This window comes from Halichoeres trimaculatus, unplaced genomic scaffold (genome assembly GCF_033239565.1).
Source record: "Halichoeres trimaculatus isolate MK-OKI-2021-1 unplaced genomic scaffold, fHalTri1.1 fHalTri1_scaffold_10, whole genome shotgun sequence".
NCBI classification, from domain to species: Eukaryota; Metazoa; Chordata; class Actinopteri; order Labriformes; family Labridae; genus Halichoeres; species Halichoeres trimaculatus.
The window spans coordinates 30,114,609-30,137,799 of record NW_027437187.1 but is presented as its reverse complement, the minus strand read 5'-3'; the positions used below and the strand labels follow the sequence as shown (position 1 = coordinate 30,137,799).

The window sequence follows — 23,191 nt, the reverse complement described above, 5'->3', positions numbered from 1 at the left end:
TGAAACACTGATATTATGAATTATAAGATTTCATTTTTTGGAATAAAAAAAAAATAATTCGTTGAAAATTTAAATATTTATAAAAATAATAACCCACCTGGTACTATTGTCATGTCACTTATATTTAACTAATGTAATCTAAACCCAAGTATTGATTCCCATCTTAAAGCAGGTCAAGCCCTCACCACATATTCAAAATCACGATAGGACCATCATGTGTTTAAAAAAGTCCATAGATTGTTTAATACAACATACCATATTCTCAACAATTCAACATCAACAAAATTTTGTTAATTAAAAAAAAAAAAAATCTGCATATTACCTTTATTGCACAGAACAATTTGAATGTATTTTTCCATAGATTTCTTTTTTAGTACCTTTTTTTTAGTAAAAAGTTGGCTCGGACTACATTAATCAATATAGTCCAGGGTGTAAATAAAAAATAAAAGGAATAACCAAAATGAAAAAAGAGGATCCCTGGATCACTCGGGACCAAAAAAGGCTAGGTACGGTAGCCACACTTTGAACAAAGAGAGCATTCATAATCAGCAAGAGGGAGAACCATGAGCCATATCCAGTGTTTTTTTTTTCCTTTATGCAAAACGGATTACACCAAAGCTGCTTCAGATTGCTCCATGGGTGAAACCATCTGTGTCACTCCAACCATCTGCATATTCCGTCCATACTTCCAGCCCATTACTGTGTCGCTGTCTGTAATGTCATCCATCATAAATAACTTAGCCTTTATCCTCACACACGTTTGCAAAGCCCAGCTGTCCACAGTGTGTACTCGGAAAGGTAAGGCTGTAACCTCAGATTTTCTATGCAGGCAGACCGGGAGCATAATAAGCGCAGTTCTGTTTCCCCTGACACACGCTGCACATTTCTCAGTGGGGGATAGCAAACTTGTAAAATGATCCTTGAAGGAAGTAATTCCATGGCTTTAATGGGGGGGAGCATCGGCATAAATAAATCTTTAATTCCATAAAACAATCAAGAAACAGAACCAACAATGAAAGAAATATTCTACAGCTTGAGGAGCACATTGTATCCAAAAACATGAGCACCACAGTTTGATTTCTCACAATCTTGTTGAGCACAAAATAATACCATTACATAACAGTTTTTGAAATGTGATTAAAAAAGTCAGGGATAAGCGCCGAGTATATCAAGGTGCCAATACTGACCGTTCTGTCTGATGGAAGAGCCAGGGGGATAGATGCTGCTTTTATTGTTGGTACAGAGCATCATATCAACTACATTCCACATTCCCTTCTGTATCATCCTCTCAATCCATCTGTGCACTGTCTGGTTTCCATCTGAAAATTAGGCTTGAGCGACACTGATACTGATAGCATTATCTGGGCTCACTGAGATCTAACAGAGCATTTCCCCAAAGCTTCAATCCCATTCTTAAAGCCAAATTCAACAACAGGCTTCTATACTTCTCAACACTAAATATTGTTTCCTCTTCCTACAAACACGATATTCACATACCAGTTGGCCTATTTTTGCAGTGCACTGCTGCCAATTGATATCAATATTGAAACTTGTGCAGAGTATCCCTGTGCTATTTTTAGAGCTCTTTTGGTCTACCATTCAGTTTTAGTCACATTAAGACCAACGTAAGCTGTCAAAGAGTGCCATTCTTTGTACTTCTTTAAGAGAACAACTGTTTCACATTACAAAATTATAACCTGTAGGCTAAGCTAAGTACTTCTTCTCCTTTCCGAGGACTACTCCTTCATCCATTTCCATGGGAATTGTGACACAGATATACATTTAATGGATTACAGAACAATCTTCACTTCTGGAACAAAAGAAAAGACCATAATGCAGCACAGAGCATTCACAATTATCACACTGATGTGTTGATGATGTACTTGAAATGCATCAATGTTGTATAAATGTGCTCATCAACCCATACAAATCTCATTCATCTAACCTTGAAAATTAAGAGTAACACTAAATTAAAAACACAGACAAAAACAGCAATGGCCAAAACATGATCTGCCCCTCCAATCTGGTGGCTAGAAGTGTTTTTCTTTTCTGATAATCTGATATTTTTCCCAGTATAAATCCACAGGAGTATGAACTGCTTATGACAAATCTGACTCTGGATTAATGCCCTCACAGGCCTCGTAGAAACACCAATGCCCGTTCGCACTGGATGTGCTTTCTTTCCCTCTCACGCGTGAAAGTCCGGAACCGCCCTCCTCTCTAGTGCTTCAGTCAGGAAAAAAACATTTTACTCTATGTTAACAGACCAGGATCCACAGGTTTGTAAGAGAGAACAGAAAGTGTCTTCTTCTCCATTTGTCTTATTTTTTGAGTTCCAAATTTTGAAAATTCCACGTCTCCCTTAGATCATTTTCATGTTAAACTTGCGAGGAGCATCTGCTGTGCTGCTGCTCATGCCAGCGTCCGATTTCCGTGGCACATACTCGATCTCGATGTTGTGCTTGGTGTTGCCTTTACCTCTGCTCCAAAGGAAGAGCAGTACCAGGCAGAACAAGACAACACCAAGAAAAGAGATGAAGCCCATGGTGGTGGCGATGATCAACGTCTTTATATCAAAGGGGAAAGGAACATTGGCCCTCGTATCGTTAGAACCAGTTTCTGCTGGCTGGTTGGAGATGAAGGCAAAAGTCTTGTTGGGCTGGTGTGGCCAGTCAGGTGAGTAGCTGTGAATGTGCAGGTGAGCCAGAGAGGTGTCATTTCCACCAGCGTTGCTAGCTATACATACATACGTACCATTGTCCTGAATCTGAGCATAGCGCACCTCGAGGGTACCATCCGGCAACACAGACAGCCTTCCAATTGTCTTGGTGGTGATAATCTTTTTCTGAGGGGATAACCACATGATCACAGGAGCAGGATCTCCATCTGCCTGGCAAGCAAAATGTACAATAGCTCCTTCATCGACAAACTTCTGCTGAGCTTTACGATCCCTAATCCTGGACTTGCGACAGGTGAAGTAGTTGGGCTGAAGAACATCTGGGAAGTCCTTAAATTCTTTGCCTTGAACAAACTCAGGGGAGGCGCAGGTAGGCTGCTGCCGGTTGAAATTCAGCCTCCAGCGCCGTCTGAAGACCCATAACAGTCGGCAGTCACAAGCCAGGGGGTTATCGTACAAAGCAAGGGTTTCCAGGTTGCCAACTGAGTGGAAAGCAGACTCCTCCAGAGTGCTCAGAGAGTTGCCAGACACGTTCAGAATTTTCAGGTAGTTTAGTCCACGGAAAGAGTAGGGCTCAATCATTGCCAGTCTGCCTCCAACCAAATGGAATTCCTGCAGACGCAGAAGGTCATGGAGCTTATTTCCCTCAATGGTGTGAATAGGGTTATAGGACAGATTAAGAAAGCGCAAATAAACCAAGTGCCTCAGGGCCACGTAGGGAATTGTGGTCAGGTTGGCATTTGCAATGGTCAGGGAAGTGAGATTCAGTCCATATAAGCAATTTGGGGTCATGGTATCCAAATATGGCCAATTGGCTATTTCCAACACTTTGAGTCGATACAGGCGTTTAAAAGAGTAATCCCGAATCACATTGATGTTGAGGTGGCGCAGCCTGAGGGTGATCAAACTGTGGAGGTGGGTGAAAGCCTCTGTTGGCACAGAGGACAAGTTACACTTCTCAAGACTCAGGTGCTCAAGGCTACTTAGACCGTGAAAAGCCCGGTGGGAGATGAAAACCAGGTCATTATCACCCACCTCTAGGGACCGAAGGTTGTACAAATCCTGGAACATGTAGTCCAACAGGATGACGATTTTGTTCTCACTTATGTCCAGCTGTGTGAGATTGCTCAGGCCAGTGAAGACGCCGAGCTGGATCAGCTTAAGCTTGTTGCTGCGCAGTCCCAATGTCCGCAAGCCATAAAGGTTGTTAAAAGCTCCAGGTTCGATGGTGGAGATGGTGTTCTCACTGAGCTCCAAGTGCTCCAGGTTTGAAAAGAGAGCAAACTCGTCTGGGTTGATGGTTCTTATGCGGTTCTTGCTGAGGTCCAGCAGTTTCGTTTCTGCGGGAATGCCCTCGGGAACTGTCATTAGCTTCTTGCGGTGGCACATCACAGAGCGCTCTTGAACGTTGCACTCACAGCGGGATGGACAGCCGGTGGTGGAGCCAGAAAGCACGGTGCCCAGCATCAGGATCAGAATGGGCTGCCAGCAAGCCACCAGGTAGCTGTGCCCAGTCGCTTCCCTGGCCACCATCTTATCGGTTACCTGGAAGACAAAGAACAAGAGAAAACATTTGTTAGAACCCAAAACACTCAGTATTTGGACCAACAAACAGTTTTCAAACTAAGGCCCAGTTTACAAGACAACGTTTCATCTGGAAACGCTAAAATACAGTGAAAAAGCACTGAAAAAAAATCCATGTTTACACGGTAATGCAGAGGGACTGCAGTAAGCACGCCAGCCCTGCAGGTGGAGCATTAACTGTCTTGTCCAGAGGCTGCTTTTGGGAGATCTCCACTGAAGTAGAGTTGAGCTGATCATCTGGCGTATTGGGGAATACTAAGTGCAAAAGTGGAGCAACAGATGCACATTTTGTTGAGAGACAGTAAGCAGATTCATCAGATTGAGCAGCACAAGCACAACATGGTAGTATTGTAACAACGGTACTGTTGTCCTGTTGTATGCGCTCGCGCGAAGCAGAGTACGATGTCAGCGTTTCCACTGAAAACGCTGGCTTACTGTTTAAATAGCGTTTCAGAAAAATTCCACTCTGGAGGCCGTTTTCAAAAGTTTGCATTTTAGGTCCGCTAAAATGCCGTTTCCGTGTCAACGCAAACCCCAATTCTGGCCTTTGGCATTGTGAGATGTCACCCTGAAACCTGCTGTCCCCTTGACATATTTGATGATTAAAGTTCTCTAAATCGTAAGACAGAACTTCTGTATGTATGAAAAGCAGAATCAAGTCCAAAAGAAGAGATTTGTTTGAGTTTATGTGTGTGTTCACTGTAAGATCTGCAGCCTAAGGGTTAAAACTAAGCCACTGACACGTGACACAGTTCCTGACAGAAAGGTATAGTATGAATCGTGTTGCAATATTCATGACACAGACTCATGATGAATAGAGGTGGGCAGTTACGAGGGATAAGGTATGTGCATGCATAACTGAGTGTGCTGACAGTTTTGAATTCTGCATCATTCATTCTCTGTGCAGAGCTTTGTAAGGTATTCCCAATGCGAGCAGCAGCTTTGAATGCACAGCATTTTATTTAACCTAGTTGTGACACAGAAGGGGAAGACGTGATCCTTGCTTGAAAAATCAAAGACCAAATGTTTGAAGGTGTCTGTATGCATTTTAAACCTTTCAGTGTCTGCTGTGGAAAGCTGAACACCAATTCCACAGCACACCTTGTGGACAATCAATCAGTCTATGCCGTCTCCCTGGTGTGGATTGACGGAGCACTGCCTCAAGAAGAATTAATGATATTTTTCAGACGGTAATCCAATTCATGCTGTGTTGCTAACATGTATGCTGAGCTGATCCACGGTTTGTTCTGGTGCCACAGCCTCTTTCCCTGCTTTTTATTTCTTTCAACGTCCAGCCTGATTTTTCTGTGTGGGTTAGGGGGGAAAAAAAATAGAAGGGGTGCGGAGCAGCAGTAGCAGCAAGAGGACGCAATCTAAGATGGATGATGGCAAGCGTGATGTATACGCCGTGGTTGACACTCAGCTCACGCAATCTTTTAGGATAAAATATAGACCGTACACTAGCAGGTAATTGGATACTGAGAGATAAATACAGGGCTAAGGAGAGCCAAGGAAACCTCACCATGTTTATTTCAATGCCGCCTGTTAGCAAGCTTCAACCCCTCTTTCCAACAATGCAATCAACATTTGATCTGAATTTGGGGAATTATGCAAGAAGCAATTATGGCACCATTTCCACAACAGTTTGGATTTAAAATGACAGCAGCGTGTATAGTATCATTCAGATGGATGTGATTCATTCAATAGTTGCTTCAAGGATGTTATTTTCAACAGCAAAACGCTCGCGAATGGATTGTAATTCTCTGACATGATGAAATGTGCACAAGAAAAAAAAAAGAATAAAGAAAGTCACACATAAAATCCTTCACATCTCATTCCCACTCATCAAGACATGTCTCTGTGGAACTCTTGTCTGTGTGCGATGGCTGTCAAAATACATCGAATTCTGCCAGTGGTGTGCAGTTTCATCTCATGCACTAAATTTGTCCCTACACTTGATTGCTCACTGGTCACATGGTTCCTCTTCCTGATTCACACAAGTTTTGTGATGGAGGATCGTGCACGCTTTTGAGGCTGGGCAGATTTCATGGACCATGTTACATGTGGCAGATTGAAAGTGGAAAAATAAAATCTGTGATGTTATGGCTGACAGTTAATTATGGGGTGACATGTTACCACTATAGTGGTCACTGCTAATAACTTATTCCCCTCCCAATAGACAACAGGACATCAGACTCATCAAAAAAGAGGGTTTATGGGCTTGATTTACTGAACTCAATTTCGTTTTATTCCCTTTGAGGTCAGAGTTCAGAATGGGGATTTGATGATACCATCTGTAATCAAGTGAAACCGAGTGATTTCAAAACAGGCGGCAGTGATGGCAAGTATATCAGAGATCAAAGACCTGCACCAGCGCCTGCTGTGCTCCCCACAGCCTCCAGACATACTTAGTCATTCTTACTCTTTGACCCACATTGATCAAACCCGTGCTGAGCGCGGTGAGATGGAGTGCTGTGAGGCTGAGACACCTTAGGAGAAGGAGTGGCCTTATCACCGGCTCAATTCCATCTGTCACCCTCTATCATGTGGCCATCGCGTATTGGATATCAGTCGATGAGATGCTATTATGTCCAACTCTATTACCACTGACACCAACACCCAATCAGGAAAGTGATCAAATCATAATCCCCTGTTGGTAAGGCTCCATGACTGCAACTTCAGCAGGTTATGGATCCCAGTCTGGCTTCTTAACGATCCCTCGCACTCATTCACACAGGGCTGAAATCCCCACAACATAAAGTAGCGCTTGATTACTCAATCAAACTACATCTGAATATTTTTCAAGGCCTATTAAGGTTAGAGAGAGTGTTGCTAAAGCTTTTACAGCTATTTCTTCATAACGTGCGCCCATGTTTCTTTCATTACAGAGAAACCTCAACAGTTATCGGGCATGGCTTCAGCAACAAATATGCAGGGAAGGCGGCTAAGACAGGGACACATTAAGATGAAGAATGTCATCCACGGGGTAAACATTTGCGGCTCTGTTTTGTTAATGATCTGGTCTTATCGTCCCCTCACAGGCATGTAGTCTGAATGCGCTTCTTCATTCCAATCAGCTCTCCAGTGGGCTCCCAGAGAATTACATTAATTGAGGTGAAGAGAGAGGGGGCGTGCTTCTTCACGAATTGAATGTGTCTGAGGGAAAAATAAGACAACAGCACTCAATAAATGAGGAGCCACATGTCCTAGACCAGTAATGACCGGATCAATGAACGCAAGATTAATGTATTTATGACAGAATCCAATGGGACAATGGAGACGTTGTGCACTGTGTTACCATTACGACAAAGTGGCATACAAGTAGACATCTCATCAGTGCATACAATCACAACCTTACAGTTAGTGTGTAGGGATTTAAATCCACTCTGGCTATCTATGGTAGATTACTGTAATACCTAATCAAAGGCCAGACCCAGGATGAATGATGATTAATTTATGAATCTATCAAATTAATTGTTCTTTTCTCTCAGTTTCATGGTAATAATGTCCATGTTTAATGTAGTACAGAGAGAGCAGAGTTTACTGAGGTCATACTCTTTGTGTGCGCACCATATCCACCCGATAAAACTAATTCTGATTCTGTTGAAGACAAATAATTCATCATTAATTTTTCCATAGTGTAAAGAGAGCAACAAGATGACCAACACGATACATCAGAGTGCTTTCACAAAAGACCAGAAACGACAATCCCAAAACTGTGAATCCTTTTCCTAACCCTGGCTGTCTTAAGAGTACTTAGCAAGTACAGAGTACAGCCAAGACTGACCATGATATATGGTTAAATTGTTCATGTTTAGATAAAAAACATCTCAAAAAAGTTACTTTTGCTAGAATAATAAGACACTTTTAGGTCTACTTGCCCTAAGGCAGGCGCCTAAGCCAAACCATCAAGTGTTCCTTTGATCTCCCCAAATGAATCTCAAATTGATATCACATCAAGTGTTAAAAGACCAGTTTTATAATAAACAAAATAAATTATATAATTTGTAAATGATTAAACAATGGTTATTATAATCGGTATAGAGATGGATACACTACCAATGCCTGGTACCTGGCAATTGGTATCGGTACTCAACGGTAAATCACTTGTTCTTCCACTCCCTCACAGTCTCAAGGATGTGTTCAGGTACCTAAACATGGATGGTACCTTTTGATTTTTTTATGAATTGGTACCTGGTACTTTTGATAGAATTCGGTCGGTACCTATAAAAGTACCTTAATTAGGTGCCCATCCCTAAATAGGTAAATGTTCTGGAAATTAATATTTTTTGGGGATTACATGACTTCATGCAACGGTTGCATAGAAATTTAGGTCATAGTTCTTAAGCTAATTTGCTATCAGCCCCTCAGCTCCCTGCTAAATCCATTACAGTACCAATTTCTGTTTCATTGCGACAAGTTCTAAAGTACACATTGTGATGTTACAACAATAAAAAATATGTTTCTCCATTTCTGACATCTTTCTAACTCAATGCTTTGTGTTTACTCGTCCAACCAAAGCTGCATTAGGCCAATTGTGTTTCCTATGTCAGTTTGCATACCTTCCAAAGGATAACTGGATAACTGTTCATAAGTATTGAGTATTATTAACTTTTTAAAATTCTCAGTCATCCAGGTCATGACAATTCCTAGATTAATCCAACACTGCAACTGGACTTGCTAGAGGTCTTGGCAAGGTTTAAACTCTCCTCTGAAAGGTTTTTGCAGTTCTAACACACTGGAGGATGGAGCTAGAAAATTTTAGCCTCCAAGGGCTGTCAGTCTGCCAGTGAGTCATATGGGGGTGTTAGCAGAGTTGTTGACCTAGTTTTGACATCTTTAAGGTCTTCAGTCGTCTTTAAACAAGTAAAGTGTCTTTAAGAACTCTACAAAGTCCAGTTGCCATATTGAATTAACCTTGGACTCAGTGTTCCCCACTTCATCTTGAAGCTAATCAAGGGTTGTAAGCTCATTTATAACATATCTAAGGTCATTTTGCAAGATAATCTGAAGAACCATGAGAAAATGTGCTTGTGCCAAGAACTGGCCCATTTCTCATGTCCAGCTTCAGTCAAGTGTATTGAACTTTTTGTTTTCTAGTACCAACCTTTCATGACTGAAACTGGTCACATAAGAGTTCCATTAAACCCACTAGCCTGATTTCCTCCTAATATTCTTATACTTGGCTGTTAAGGCCTATTAAAAAATCCTGTAAAAATTTAATCTTGTGATGATTTTCATTTTCAATAGATCCAAAAATTCTGCATGTAATTTGATCCATCCATCCAATGTTGCAATAGTTACAACCCTAAAGAAGGACCGACCTACCCACAGTGACTCTGAGGTAGTTTCTAATGAAAGCCATTCTGAGCTCATAATATTGAAACCCTGTGGCTCTGTATTAAACGGGTCTTGTTTCAGTTACTTCTGTCCACAGTAACCCTCTTAAACAACATGCTATCACCCGTCTAAATCTGGTCCCATGTGTCTGAATGAGGCTGTCAGTCTTTATCAACTTCTCCGCAGTAAGCACAATACAGTCTGTGTGGGGGGAGGGCTATTGTTAAGACTTTGTTGCCCAAAGCTTTGGTTTACCTGTCACACGACATCATTCCTGAGTCCTGTTAAATGCAATAGTTAAATACCTTTAAGCTGTCTGGAAATCCCTGCAATGAAGCTGACGTTATCTGCAGCACAAAGTGTTAAAAGCCTTTAAAACCCACCTCTCTCCAAACTGCTTAGTCAGCAGCCTGGCTAATCCTGAATGGACAGAGCAAGCTGCAGATTTGTATTTTTTGTTTTGTTTGGTAAAAATGCTCTTTCTTTAAACAAGGAGGAGGCAGGTGCCAATATTCCTAATCTCCTTGTTTATTTGTACCTGATACACACAGGACAGGCTGGACTCCACACTATCATTTTCTTTCATCCAGAATCATCTCTAATTGTGAATGTTGAGGAAAAAGAAAGCAGTAATGCTAGTCAAGCTGCTCTTTGAGTTTAATTCTTTGCAGTAAGCAGCACCTTCAAGTTATGGCACAGAACATGTATATCGACACCCTTACTTTGGATAAATCCATCTCAACCAGGAGTGTGTGACCTTTAGCTCTTTGAGTAAGATCACTTTCACAGGACTATAATGTCACCGAGCTGAATTTCCAGAGAAAGGTTACGTGTCATTGAGAAGCTAAGCTGCCTGGTGGGATTGCTGGCTGGTGCCGGGCCTGTGAAATGGCAGGGCTTAGATGTAAGCCGATGCCCAACAGATGGACAGCAAAGCCCTAATCCACGCGAAGAAGCTGGTCGGAGCAACAAGGTGCAGAATTCCAACAGTAGCCAGCTGTTGTCCTTACCAAAACTTTAGCGCAAAACCTGTCGACTTGTCCCACCTGAACTTCAACTACTCAAGGGGTCACTTTTGAGGCGCTTTCTCTTGAACTTCACCTCCTAAACTGGTCATTAACTGATTCTGTACAGGTGTTGTCCTCACTGACACAACTAAGAACCCGGATTCTGAGAAAGCTCTTTTGGGGTTAAAAAGGGTGCCAAGTCCTTACCCTCAATATGTCCACATGAAGCCTGATCCAAGAGTCAGTGTTTGTCTACACTTATTGATGTTGATTAGACAAAGTAGGTGGCACTGTTTTCTGTTTTTGTCATTTTATTTCATTATTATTGTTTTTTGACCCAAGGATGTGTCCAAAATTACTTGACTGTGTCAGCCCAATGTGGCACTGACTTATACATTGATAGGATGGAAATTCACGTGCTCCCATAAACTTTGTACAATGTCTTTTATAACTAAAATACTTTATGTATTTTAACTAAAAAATAACTGTAATTATAATATAATAATAAATGTTTTTTTTTTTTTTCCCACAATTAACATGCAATTTTTGATGGACCTATGGAACATTTTGTAATCAAACGTTCATAGAAACAAACAAACAAACAAAAAAAAGGCTGTCCAAACACTTGAGTTCATTTAAACACAAGTCATATTTTTGATAAGGCAACAGACCAATCACTGCTGAGGATTATGGGAGCCACAAAAGTTAGCCAATCGGATTTCGAAGTTGGTTTATGAAACTTCTACAAAAGCTGACTGCTAAATTTCATTAAATTTGACAAAGAAAAAAAATAAGTTTTCAATTTTTCTTTTGAACTGTACTCCCTTGAGTAGGACAGGTTAACATACCAACTTAACTGGCTACAGAGTTAATTTTCAGACCCTCCACCCTCCAAAAGGAAAAAAAAAAAATCCATTATTTAAGGCTCCTTGAGCCTTAACACATTGAATCTGTGAAGCTTTCGGTGCTGCTGACCCTTCAATCTGACCTTATCGAATGATGTAGGTGGTAGAGGGAAAAATCAATTATGTGTGTTATCGTTGTTGTTATGGTCACAGGTCAAATGACAATGTTGTATTTACTGTGTGTGTGGTTCTGTAATTATTTTCAACCGTTAAATATTAATTACACAAAGTGGGTGTAAATGTTTGTTTTTTTAAAGTCATTTATTAATTAATTTATTAATCTATGCCTGCAGAGTTTCTTTCTTTGCTGATTCTGATTATGAAAACTCTGAAAGTCATATTTCTTGCACCTTAGTTCATTCAGAGCTTTGGGGCCTTTTGTCCCCAGTAATGGTTGATGCACAAGAGACAAAGATTGCATCTCCATGTGACGGTCCATCATTATTGAGCTCATTAGCCTCATCTCTGCAGCTCTGTCACCATCCGACTGTGCTCTTGGAATCCACATTAATTGGCGCTTCTTAGCAGTTTTGTTTTTCAAAGAAAAAAAAACAGCCCAAAGAACGTCCGACTTTTCAAAGAAAATCTGCAGTTTTTGGAAGGACTGATGAAAACTCACTAATGAGAAGCCAAACTCATTCCACATCCAAAAGAAAAAATAAAAAACAAAAACCATGATAGTGTCTGCCAATACTTGAAACAAGTGGAAAAAAAAGACAAAATCCCCAATAATTTCATGATCAAAGCAAGATTAGATTGACATTCAAATTCTTACAATGTTAATGTGGTTTGTGATTTGACAAATAAAACCGTTTTATACTTTTATCACTTGATTTTGAAGATCAAATATGATGTTGATTTTTATCCTCCCTCTGTTTTGAAGACTGATATTCTATTTGATATTGCTTTTGTTAAAGAGGCATCTTAACAAGTCACCTTCATACAGTACGGGAAGCAGAAAAAAAACATTTTGGTTAAGTGGCTGTTAGCACTGTACTCAGGTTCAGACATTAACTGGCTATACCTTTTGTTAAACTACACTGAAATTTCAGAAGCCAGTTCAAACATAGAATTACAAGTAATGATCCAGCTTCTGCGCAGGCAGAGATGAAAAAAAGTAATTATCATGAAACATCAGTGCTTTTTGATTGAAATATACTCCTTGCTGTGATATCTCTTCATTCTATGATATGCTCATTATCTTTTTGATGAAACCTAGAAAGAACAGCTGTGTGAAACTCTGTTAAATTTCATCTGTTTCCACTAAATACTAGTGCCAAAATGATAATGTGTGAACAATAGAATGGACTGAAAAAGTGGGTTCAATATAAAAAAAAGTTTTATTAGTAAAATTTAGCATGTTTAGAGTCTGATATAAATAAAACTGTTGGTATCAGATTAGCCCATGGTTGTGCCAAATCATGTACTCCTGTTCTTCCTTGTACTATTTTGAGTGCATAAGTGGGTTGACACTGACAGTATGGAAAAACGTAGTGCACTTTGATTTCTCTGCTTTCTCCGTGCTCAGACAGCCAAAAAGTTGAGTGTGGAATGCTGGTCACTTCTCATGATCAATTGTCCCCATCTTAAGAACAGATTAAACAATGGAAGACTGTTGCTGTTATCAACAATCAGAAGAAAACCTGTGAAGGTTTGAGAAGTGCTATTATGTGCAGTAAGCATGGAGAATCAGTGTTTGATTTGAGACAACACAACCCTGTAAGATTTTGTGCACTGCTCTAGTAAGTACAGTCTTTGTACTGTGCTAGCATACGCACTTAATTGGAAACACAGAGTATATCTTCAGCCTCACCTTCACTAAAACCATGACCTTGTTCTAACAGTTTATGATCCTCTCGCATAGCGGGATCACCTGCTGAGAGCTGCTGATTGGCACTACAGCTGATTAGATGTTATTGCCTTTGGAGAGTTTTTTAAATTGTAAGGCAAAACAAAAGACACACACCATTTACACATATTCACTCCTACTCAAATTCAAGACTGCACGGTGCTGTTAAAGGATGTTATCATAAGGTATCAAAACATAAAGTCCAATTCAAACCTACTGTCTAGAACCTTGGAGCTGCAGTGTACTTGAAGCATTTGGAAACAGAAAGCAGGTAAACAAACAACCAGATTGTCAAAGATCAAGCTCCCAGAGAGAGAGCTGCTACAGTGACTCTTCCCTTATTCCCCCTAAGGCTTGAAGAAAAACCTCTAAAGGTGAGGGAAGCTCCTCTGAACACTGAGACGCATACAGAGGTGGTGTTAATGCCAAAGTTGAGGTGTAATTAAGTTGACTCTGTTCTGTTAACTCCATCAGGAATTCTGCACCCAGGATAAACCACAAGCTGTGCCTCACTTTTTATGTTTCTGTGTCTCTGTCACAAAATGCTGCACCCTCCCGCTGAGGCCTGAACTTCTGGGCGAGGACAACTTGCTGACAGAGCCGTCAAGACATGAGCCGATTATGTCCGGGGGGGCACACGGTTACACATGGATTCCTTTCCGAACACCGCAGGATGTGCCAACCTTCAGTGCTCCGGAGCAGCACTTGCTGATACGCTGGCCAAACAGAAAAACACTGCAGCCATGGCAAGAAACCTACGATCAAGGTCGCAGGGCTTTTACTTGTGATTTTTATGTTAGATACTGGTCTTGGATGAGTGTTTCAGCGTGTGGGATGGAACCTGGCTTGTTTTAGTTTGTTTAGTTTGCAAGAGAGAAAGGCCAGCACTAACAAGGCCCCATGAGGTGCTTTGAGACAGTCTGTTTCAAGCGATGGGCCAAAGAGATTTTTTTTTTTTAATTCACTCAGCTGTTCTGCTCAAACTATTTTACTGAGAGTGCAAATCACAAACTTTGTTTCAGCACCGGATATTACAGGTCAATAAAAAGGTCAGATAGGAGAAGGTCACCTTTGCATTGACAATTCAGTTTGTCTCAGTTGTGTGCTTTTTTAATTAAAATATGTCTCATTATCATATACTGGATTATTTTATTCAAAGATAATCTGCAGTTCTGTATCATCAGTCACTAAAATGCTGTTATTGTTCTCTGTTGGCCCACCGACAACGATCTGATTGGTTGTTTGTGTTATAACAGTATGGTTAGCCATCTGAAGGTCAATAAAAGAAATCAGGCTAACGATCTAGCATAGCAGCAGCTGTTACTGGTGTTCTCCGAGTCCCTGGAGGCTAAACCATTACTATTATTGGATGAAGTTGGTGGCCCGGGTTAACTACAGGTTATTTGTCTTCAACACATGATCTCGACTGTTGCTTGTTCAGCAAAACAGTGAATGAACCAGAAGGAACCACCTTGAGAATTCATAATTTATATTCCAAACTTCATATGCAGTAGTTATGATGGGGAAAAAAACAGCACTGATGTACCAAAGATGCAGTTTCATATGTCTACTTGAGGCTTGTATTAAAAACCCAGGGATTCCCATGAAGTCACATGTTAGCATTTGCTATATAACGACATTGGTCACGTTAGCTTATTTCTTTATCCATAGTTTTGGGGTTTAAAAGACTGAGAGTTTAGAAAGAACATCCAAAATACTGGGAGCAACAAGTTGGCTGTTTGGTTGGCATATTTATGATTGTGTTAGCTAGTAATCTTAAGTTAGGTTACACCAAATTCAATCTTCTCAGACAATCCTGACTGCTGATTTTGTAAAGGGACTAACCCACAGATACCAATTTTTGCTGATCAGTCACTCAATCAATCAATCAATTATTCAATCACTTAATCAGTCAATCAATCAATCAATCTTTAGATATATAGCACCAAATTAGTTACTCTCAAATCAAATCACCCAGGACACTGTCCAATATCATTAAGAGGTCTAGACCCATTAACGTTACGAAATGTTATTCTATTCCCAGAGAAATAACACTGATACAAGATCTGGTTTTGGAGTGATCAGAAATAATGCTGAGTCATCATTGCAGGGCTCCATAATATCTCTTTATATTTATAAGTCCACTTTTTATACACTGTTGCCCATAAAGTAGTTATGAAATATCTTCTAGGGATGGGTACCTTCCACATTTGAAACAATACGGCACTGATGCTCTGTACCTGGCAATCGGTAGTGGTACTCGATGGTAACATTTATTATATTCATTCTTCAATAAATAATCTTGCAATGCTGTGTTCATGTCCAGCATGGAAAATCACCTACTCCTTCACTCCTTCACAGTCACAAGGATATGTTTAGGTACCTAAACATGGTCCCTTTCAGTTTTACATGAATCAGTACCTGGTACTTTTGACAGAATTTGGTCAGTACCTATAAAAATACCTATTTTGATACCCATCCCTGGTATCTTCTATCATTTCTCATGGAACTATGACAATATATAATTTATTATTTACAGAATATTCCTTATAAACACACCACAGTGGAAATTAAACCTTGATCATTTCATGGGCAGAAGCAGAAATGATTTGACGCTGAAATGTCTGCAATTTTCCTTGAATGACTTAAAGCTCCAGTAAGGAACTGTCAGTTTGTGTTGATTCTGGCGCCCCCTGGGGACAAAGTGGTACCTTTTATTCATGCACTGATTTTTCCAGTACTTATGAAAGTTTTCCACAGATAATTTATATGGCTAAACTTAGGCTGATCTGGCAGCATGCAGTTAACTACTCTGACTGACACCTACTGATAGTATTAGACACTAATCATTCACTCTATAGAAAAACTTAAACCATATGTGGATGATCTTGTTGTGTTTTGTAGGTCATCAAGACACATTTTTTGAAATTGTACGTCTGTTTTGCAACCAGCTTAAAAATCCTCACTGGAGCTTTAACTGAGCTAATTGTGGATGAAAGAGTAACAGAGCTAGGAGAAGGCTGTAGCTGCATGTACGTACTTTTGGACAGCAAATATACCTGAATCATGTGTACATATGTGCTCGAGCCTTTTAAAGCAGATTTCTACAACAAAAGAAGCAACTTTCTTTGAACAAACTCTGCAAACTTACTAAAGATAATTTCAAATCTTTATTTTGTGGCACTTGTGCTTTGCTTTTTGCTTTAGATCTTCATTTCTCCACACAAACCCCGAGGCAGAGTAAAAACTTCAATAGCAATAGCCCCAAATACTTCTCATTCTTCAAAGCAGCTTTGATTACTCTCTGAAAATGCAGTAAATATTTACATGACAGGCCCACATAAAGTGTCAGACAACTTTACGACACACACTTGTCCTTTGTGAACTGTGTAATTAAATCTCTTTTCATCCCAAATAAAGACACACGCTCCTTTCTCGAACATGATGTAGCCACAGGCAAGTGATGAGACAAACACTGACGTCTCACTATTATCACTGTAATATATTCATGTTCTTTTTTTTTTTTTTAGCAGCTTAGTGGAGTAAACAGGTTCCCCCAATCACTGCTTTGATGAAACATCTTCTTATGTAATCAACCTTCTTTTATTCAACTGCATGAAACATCTCCTTGTTTATTGGCACAGTTTGAAATCCAATTTCATTCAACATGTCTGGAAAAAAGGCAGTTGCCAGCCTAGATTTTCATTTCTTACTTGAATACCCTGAATATCATTACGTATATGTTTCTGTGTTTTCAGCAGTAGAGACAAGAAATTGAATAACTTAATTTTACAAACCTTAAGCTGACGCACACAAAAAAAGAAAAAAGAAAAACAGACAGTCTCTATCACATTTCCCCAAAACTTATGTAAACAATCCCGATTTGAATTCAGAATGAATCATTCATGTGTGATGATTTTAAGTTTTGCAAGACCTCTTATAGTAAAGTTGCGTTTAAAGAAACGGGAACATAAAGAGAGTGTATGCGAGAGACAAAAGCTTAAACCATGAATATCACAGGGGAACTAAAAAAAATCAAGGGTGAAGGAGAACTGAACATTTTGTGAGGGTTGAGACTGAACACATTCCTTCATTTGTGAGTGAATAAATGTTTCCCTCGCATGAAGTGAGTGGATTTGGCAGTTGCCCTTGGACTGTTTGTGCTTTTGGGGGGTGGGGGTGTATGCGCTTTGGCGAGCTCTTGTGCTAGCTTATGGAACAACCAACTTCTCTCTATACATCTGAAGGAAGTAGCCTTCACAAACCCGAATGCACCGCAAGCTACACTGGTTCCTCAATTAAAGGAGTCAACACGGAAACATGCCTTCATTACATAATGAATAATTTAGCCTGTATCTTATTGGCTGCTGGCAGTTGTGATGGGCACAGTGTGGAACAGCTCTGGGCCATATTGACTTTAATTGTGACTGGCATCTACAGGCTTTCCTCCCAGTGTGCCGAAGAAAATGTCCCCGATGCTTAGCGGGCCCTGCAGCTCGCAGTGAGGCCTTTAAAAGGAAATGAGCTGTAATTAGTTGATAGAGAGGTGACCTCGATGCAGAGAGCGCAGCGCTAATGCAGTGCGATCAGAAGCTGGAGAATGCTGCCCTGTGTGGCGGAGAAATTATAGATGCAGGAGGAAGGTGGTGCAAAGGGGAGCCCGACAATGCTGACATTGATTTTGGCGTTCACTTTGGTCCACCAGTGTCCATGAATGAGCAAAATGACACAAGGAGATCCTTGTGTGCTGAAAATGCTTTGCATTCTTGGTGGAAGACACAATCTTGAGAAGCAAATTTAAAGAAAAACTGCCTAGGGAAAGCTTAAAGATTTGTGTTTAGCAGAAAAGACTGAGTAGTAATGTAGAAATTTGTAAGCATTGTTACATCAGGGGGTTAAAAAAAATGTTTTTGTTTACTTGCATGACACTTAAATTTATACACAAGGAGTGGGTCACCTTGCAACGTCTATGGAGTGGTATGCAGAGGTTGGAAGATGAAAAGAAGGAGAAGGTAATGGTGGTTGTTTTGCATCGAAGAAATTGGATTGCTTGGAGTTTTTGTGAGTAAAAACTAGGAGCAGTCAAGGTAGCGCTTCCAATAAGGCAAGCCCTCAAATGACCGACCCAGGTTCATATCTTGCAGCACCTTTCCCACTCCTCACTCCCCACTCATACCCTGTTCCCAGCTTTTTCCACTGTCCTTAACTCATCAATCAAAGGCATAAAAAGCCCTAAACGTAACTCTTTAAAAAAATAAATGGCAGGTTAATGCAGAAAAAAAAAAAAAAAACAGAAAGAAACACGCAACACTTTAGTCCTACTTTAATGTTACACTCCCTTTCAGCAGACTGTCTGCTACAATTTGGTGTTAGTTGCAGGCTTTTACAATAACTTGTTACCTAAAAGTGTTGAAAATGATGATGACCCAGCACATATTTCATATTCCGAATCTTAGTATCCAGAATATTGCAAGGATCTGAATTGTACTTTTATATCTGTCAGAAATGATCATGACCTGTGTCTTTAATATGGTAAAAAAAAAAAATTAATTAGCTCTTCCTCATCTAATTTTTAACATTGTCTTGAAAATTTCATGGAGATCTGTTGGCTACTTTTTGAGTTATGTTGCTCACAGACTAACAAAGAAACAAACAGATAAACTCTCCCCAAAACACAACTTCCTTGGTGGAGGTAATCATTACATATACAAAATAAAGAAATTATCTTTTTCACTTAGAATCCAAAAGGACTTTTTTTTTTTTTTTTTTTTGATTTCGACCAATTGGAATGAGTACAGTAAAGCTGTAAGAACCGATTGTAGCAAAATTGACAGAATGTAAAATTAAGACAATAATGTGTTTTTTTGCATCTCATTATCTGCTCTTTATTTATATCATTTAGTTACTTCTGTATCTGTGTTTACTTTTCTTCATCACCCCTTTGACAGCATAAGGCAAGTAAGTGGAAAGCCTTCTATGTTCAAATTAATGTATTGCTTCCTGTGCAATTTGAACGTTCTTAATTGATGTCAAATGTTTTTTGTTTTTTTTTCATTTCCTTTTTTTTTTTTTATAAACAGAGACAGAGATTAGACTGCCTTGTCTAGATTTATGAACTTATTCCCTGTCTTGGTTTATTGGATACCGTACCCTGTGTATCTGAAGGATCTCTTGACAAATGACCTGTTATCCATCTCTATAGCACTGCTGCCTATGTATGGATTACTTTTTTCAACCGTGCTCATATTATTGGCCCGCCAACAATCACAGTGTCCCGGCCTTCCTCTCACCTCTAAATGTACCACTTCACATCATACTACCGTCATGCTTCATTACAGAGAAGATGACGGGAGGCAATTAAGCAACTTCCCCGCTCCAACCTTGGGTCATTTCTCTCATTTTTTTAAACTACATAGTTCTATTATTTATTTTTTCTTTTCTTTGGAGGACATCTGTGAAGGGGAATCGAAATCCGACAGAAAGGACAGCATACCTTCACCAAGGTGACAGAGGATGAGATCCAAGACAGTCTCATCTTGAAACAATGCATGAAAACACAAAAGAAAAGACTATTTTCCCCTGCACTGGTTTTGATTTATGGATCCCAAATGTACAGAAGCGTGTATAAAACTGCCTCTGCACAGTCACTTCAGTTTACACACTTAGGATTTATCTCCTTCAATGGCCGGGGCTCAGACAGAAACACTGTCTCATAAGTGCTTTATCAAAAACCAGGGATGCATTATGAGAACTGCTCGTGAGCCAGCCAAAGCTCTGAGGCAGATTGTGTTTCTGCACTGCAACACAACGAAATCTGTTTGTTTCTCCACTCGGCGCTGCAGTGTGAGATATCAAAGGTGGGTGTCAACGCTTTAAACAATTACAGACAGGTTGGCAGAGTGTTAGTCAGGTGTTTTTCAACCTCCATTTAGACTGCAAGAGTTTGCTTTACTGTGTGCCAACTTAAGCTTACATCTGCTGACCTTCTGCACAACAATATGACAGTCAAGCCCAGAACTTTTCATTTGAAATTCATAAAGAGACGCTCCTGCTCGCGGTGACTCAGGATGCCTACTCCAGCTCAAACGAATCACCTGATTGCACATGCAAATGAAATGGCGCCTGTTCAGGCATGCAAACTGATTGTAAAAGAATTGTTTAGAGGCTCCCGCTGGATAGGTTATCGATTCCAATGGCTTTCTCCTGATAGAATAAGCAGAGACACACTTGCAGTGAGAATAATTTACAGTATTTAGGTTATAGTGGGATTTGTTTCACGCTGGGAGCTGGTGCGTAAGCTTTCACAAGGCTTGAATCCATCAAAACAAAAGCAATCCTTGTGCACCTTGAGGCTTTATGGGGATGTCTGCACAAACCGAGTCCAGTGTGGTATAGATTTTCCCACAACCTATACCACAGCTCATCAATAAATCCTTTCATTCCCACTTTCAGATCCCAATATTTATATTTTTATCCTTTTCCGAGCACACTTCCACCAAAACATCATGTCAATAGATTTTTTTTTCTCTCTCTGCAATCTACAGAAAATAGAGCAAACCTCGTCGACCCCGACGTGGCTCTACTGCAGAGATAGGGGAGCTTAATCCATGTCCTCTGAGAGATTGCCCAGAAAGATGAAGCCTTAATTAGCTAGATAAAACCCTACATAATGACGCTATTGATATAGACTCGGAAATGAGGTCTAAGCAGGACGGGACAAAAAAACAGTGTCGTACATTGGATGGCCGAGACCAAGTAACTGCAGTGGACGGGAGAAAAAAAAAAGAAAAGAAAAGGAGGCTCTTCACTCTCTCTTCATTCTCTCTTCACTCCAACAGGGGAGCATTGTCTCATCTCTCGCAGCAATCCACCTGCTCCAAATTCTCTCATAAGAAGAGAAAAATGCTGACCTTCATATAATCAAAGATTATGTGGAGGAAAACAACAACAGTTTTTGGAGTACTTAAGCAATAGTACTCACGGGAGGTTCCTGCAATTAAAGGCAAAATTACTTGTCTAAGCTGTCCTTGTATCCTCCCGTTCCCTATCTCTGGCTCCCTGTAGTATGAGACGAGGTCATAAAGATAGTGCGAAAGAAAAGAGTCACATCTCACTCACGCTGCTAATCCTAAGAGGTACGATAGGGAGCAGAATCTCCCTTTTAGAAAGACAATCTAGGTATTTCTCATGCTACACATGGATCAATGACAAGGTGACCCTGTATAGTAATACCAGATGGCTTTAGGGTTGGCAAAGACACCGCAAATCCCTTGTCAACACTTGTGCACGCATTAAAAAAGTCACAGGAAAAGGCATGAGAACTCTATGGTTCATTCATGTGTGGATGATTAGAAAAACACATTCGATTCTCATATCAAAGCCCGTCCAACCTCAGTCTTCAGAGCGAGGAAGTCAGATCCGTTCTGCCACTTCTGCTTTAATCAATGAATGAGAACGTGTCTGTCTTTTTCCTTTGTTTCCCCCACAAAGAGCCGCGTCTGTGGCGCAGCATGCTGACAGCCAGATGATATGCTTGTGGACAGACTTTTTTAGACTTCTCCCTCTGTAGTCGCGTCATGTTAGCCATGTTGTGATGCATGACATCTACAGAGGAGACGTAAGTCAGCAGTGCTGGAACACTGCTAACTGTGCCGGAAAGTCTTCACAGATTTCACCCCACAAAGCTCTATGTGGACGGTCTGGATGATTAAACACAGATTTATAGATTTAGGGAAGGGATGAAGTGAGAGGAGAGGTGGGTTGCCAAATTAGAGACACCTTCTTACCATCACTAATGAACAACTACACTGCTGATTTTATGCTCTCTTTTTGAAATCTACAAACTTTAAATGTTAATACATAGAATACATCATAAATTCATTTATTAATTCATTTAATTGCTCTTCTACTGGAAAACATTGAGAGGTCTCAGCTTCCTGGTTAACAGCTGCTCAGAAAGTGAAAAAAGGACAACTAGCTGCCTACAACCAGGAACCTGTGTCAACTAAGGGCCTGTCTCCACTGACTGCACTTTTTTTTTGCCTTTTTGCTTAAAGACTAATTATGTTGCTGCACTCACTCCACTATCAGTAAAAAAAAAAAAAAATCCAGCTTCCCTTCCTCAACCAATTAAAATTAAGAAGGGGTGGGATGTCTAAAATCAACAACAAGGGGGAACTTACCACAATTTTTTAGGAGGACAACATTTCCCAACCTGGAGTGAATACTTATTATTATTATTATTATTATTATTATTATTATTATTATTATTATTATTATTATTATTATTATTATTATTATTTCTATTTTATTTATTTTTTTTGGTGGAAAGGAATGATAATTAATAAATATATAAACTGTCCCTTTAAATAACCAATTAATTAATAGACATATAAACAGTCCCCTTGGTCACTGTTGAAGAAGAGGAAGTGTTATGAGCCACCTTTCATAAACCATCAAAACTAAGGAGCACTCTGAAACTGAACTGGTGAGCATCACAAGCACATGGGAAATGTGCTTAGTGGAGACAGGCCCTGATTCATCAAAATGTCAACTGTTCAGTATATTATTTGACAAATGGATTGTTTCTACTACTTTCTGAGAGAAATTCTAAACATTCCCTGAATGTGTCTTTATCCATATAGGGATTTGCTACTTATCGCTAATATCTTTTGGACTGGGAGATAACATGACATTTGCCTCATTGGATAAAATCCTAATGGTATTTTCTTTTGAAAATTGTTTGATTTTCATCATTCTTAATGATTAGGCAGGTTATGAAAACATTTGATCAATCAGTGATCCATTATGTTTGTTTTAAACCCTAAAT

General features: G+C 39.9%; 1 protein-coding gene across 4 annotated transcripts in view; it reads right to left on the bottom strand.

Moving 5' to 3' along the window:
* Positions 1-250: 250 nt before the first annotated feature.
* lingo1a (leucine rich repeat and Ig domain containing 1a) overlaps positions 251-23,191 on the bottom strand; it is a 193,257-nt gene continuing 170,316 nt past the window's right edge. For all 4 annotated transcript variants that reach the window (XM_074678250.1, XM_074678254.1, XM_074678252.1 and 1 more), the window contains one exon: positions 251-4,222. In XM_074678250.1, the coding sequence (XP_074534351.1) occupies positions 2,363-4,210 (1,848 nt within the window). In that variant the 5' untranslated portion in view covers positions 4,211-4,222 and the 3' untranslated portion in view covers positions 251-2,362. The remainder of the gene's footprint in view (positions 4,223-23,191) is intronic.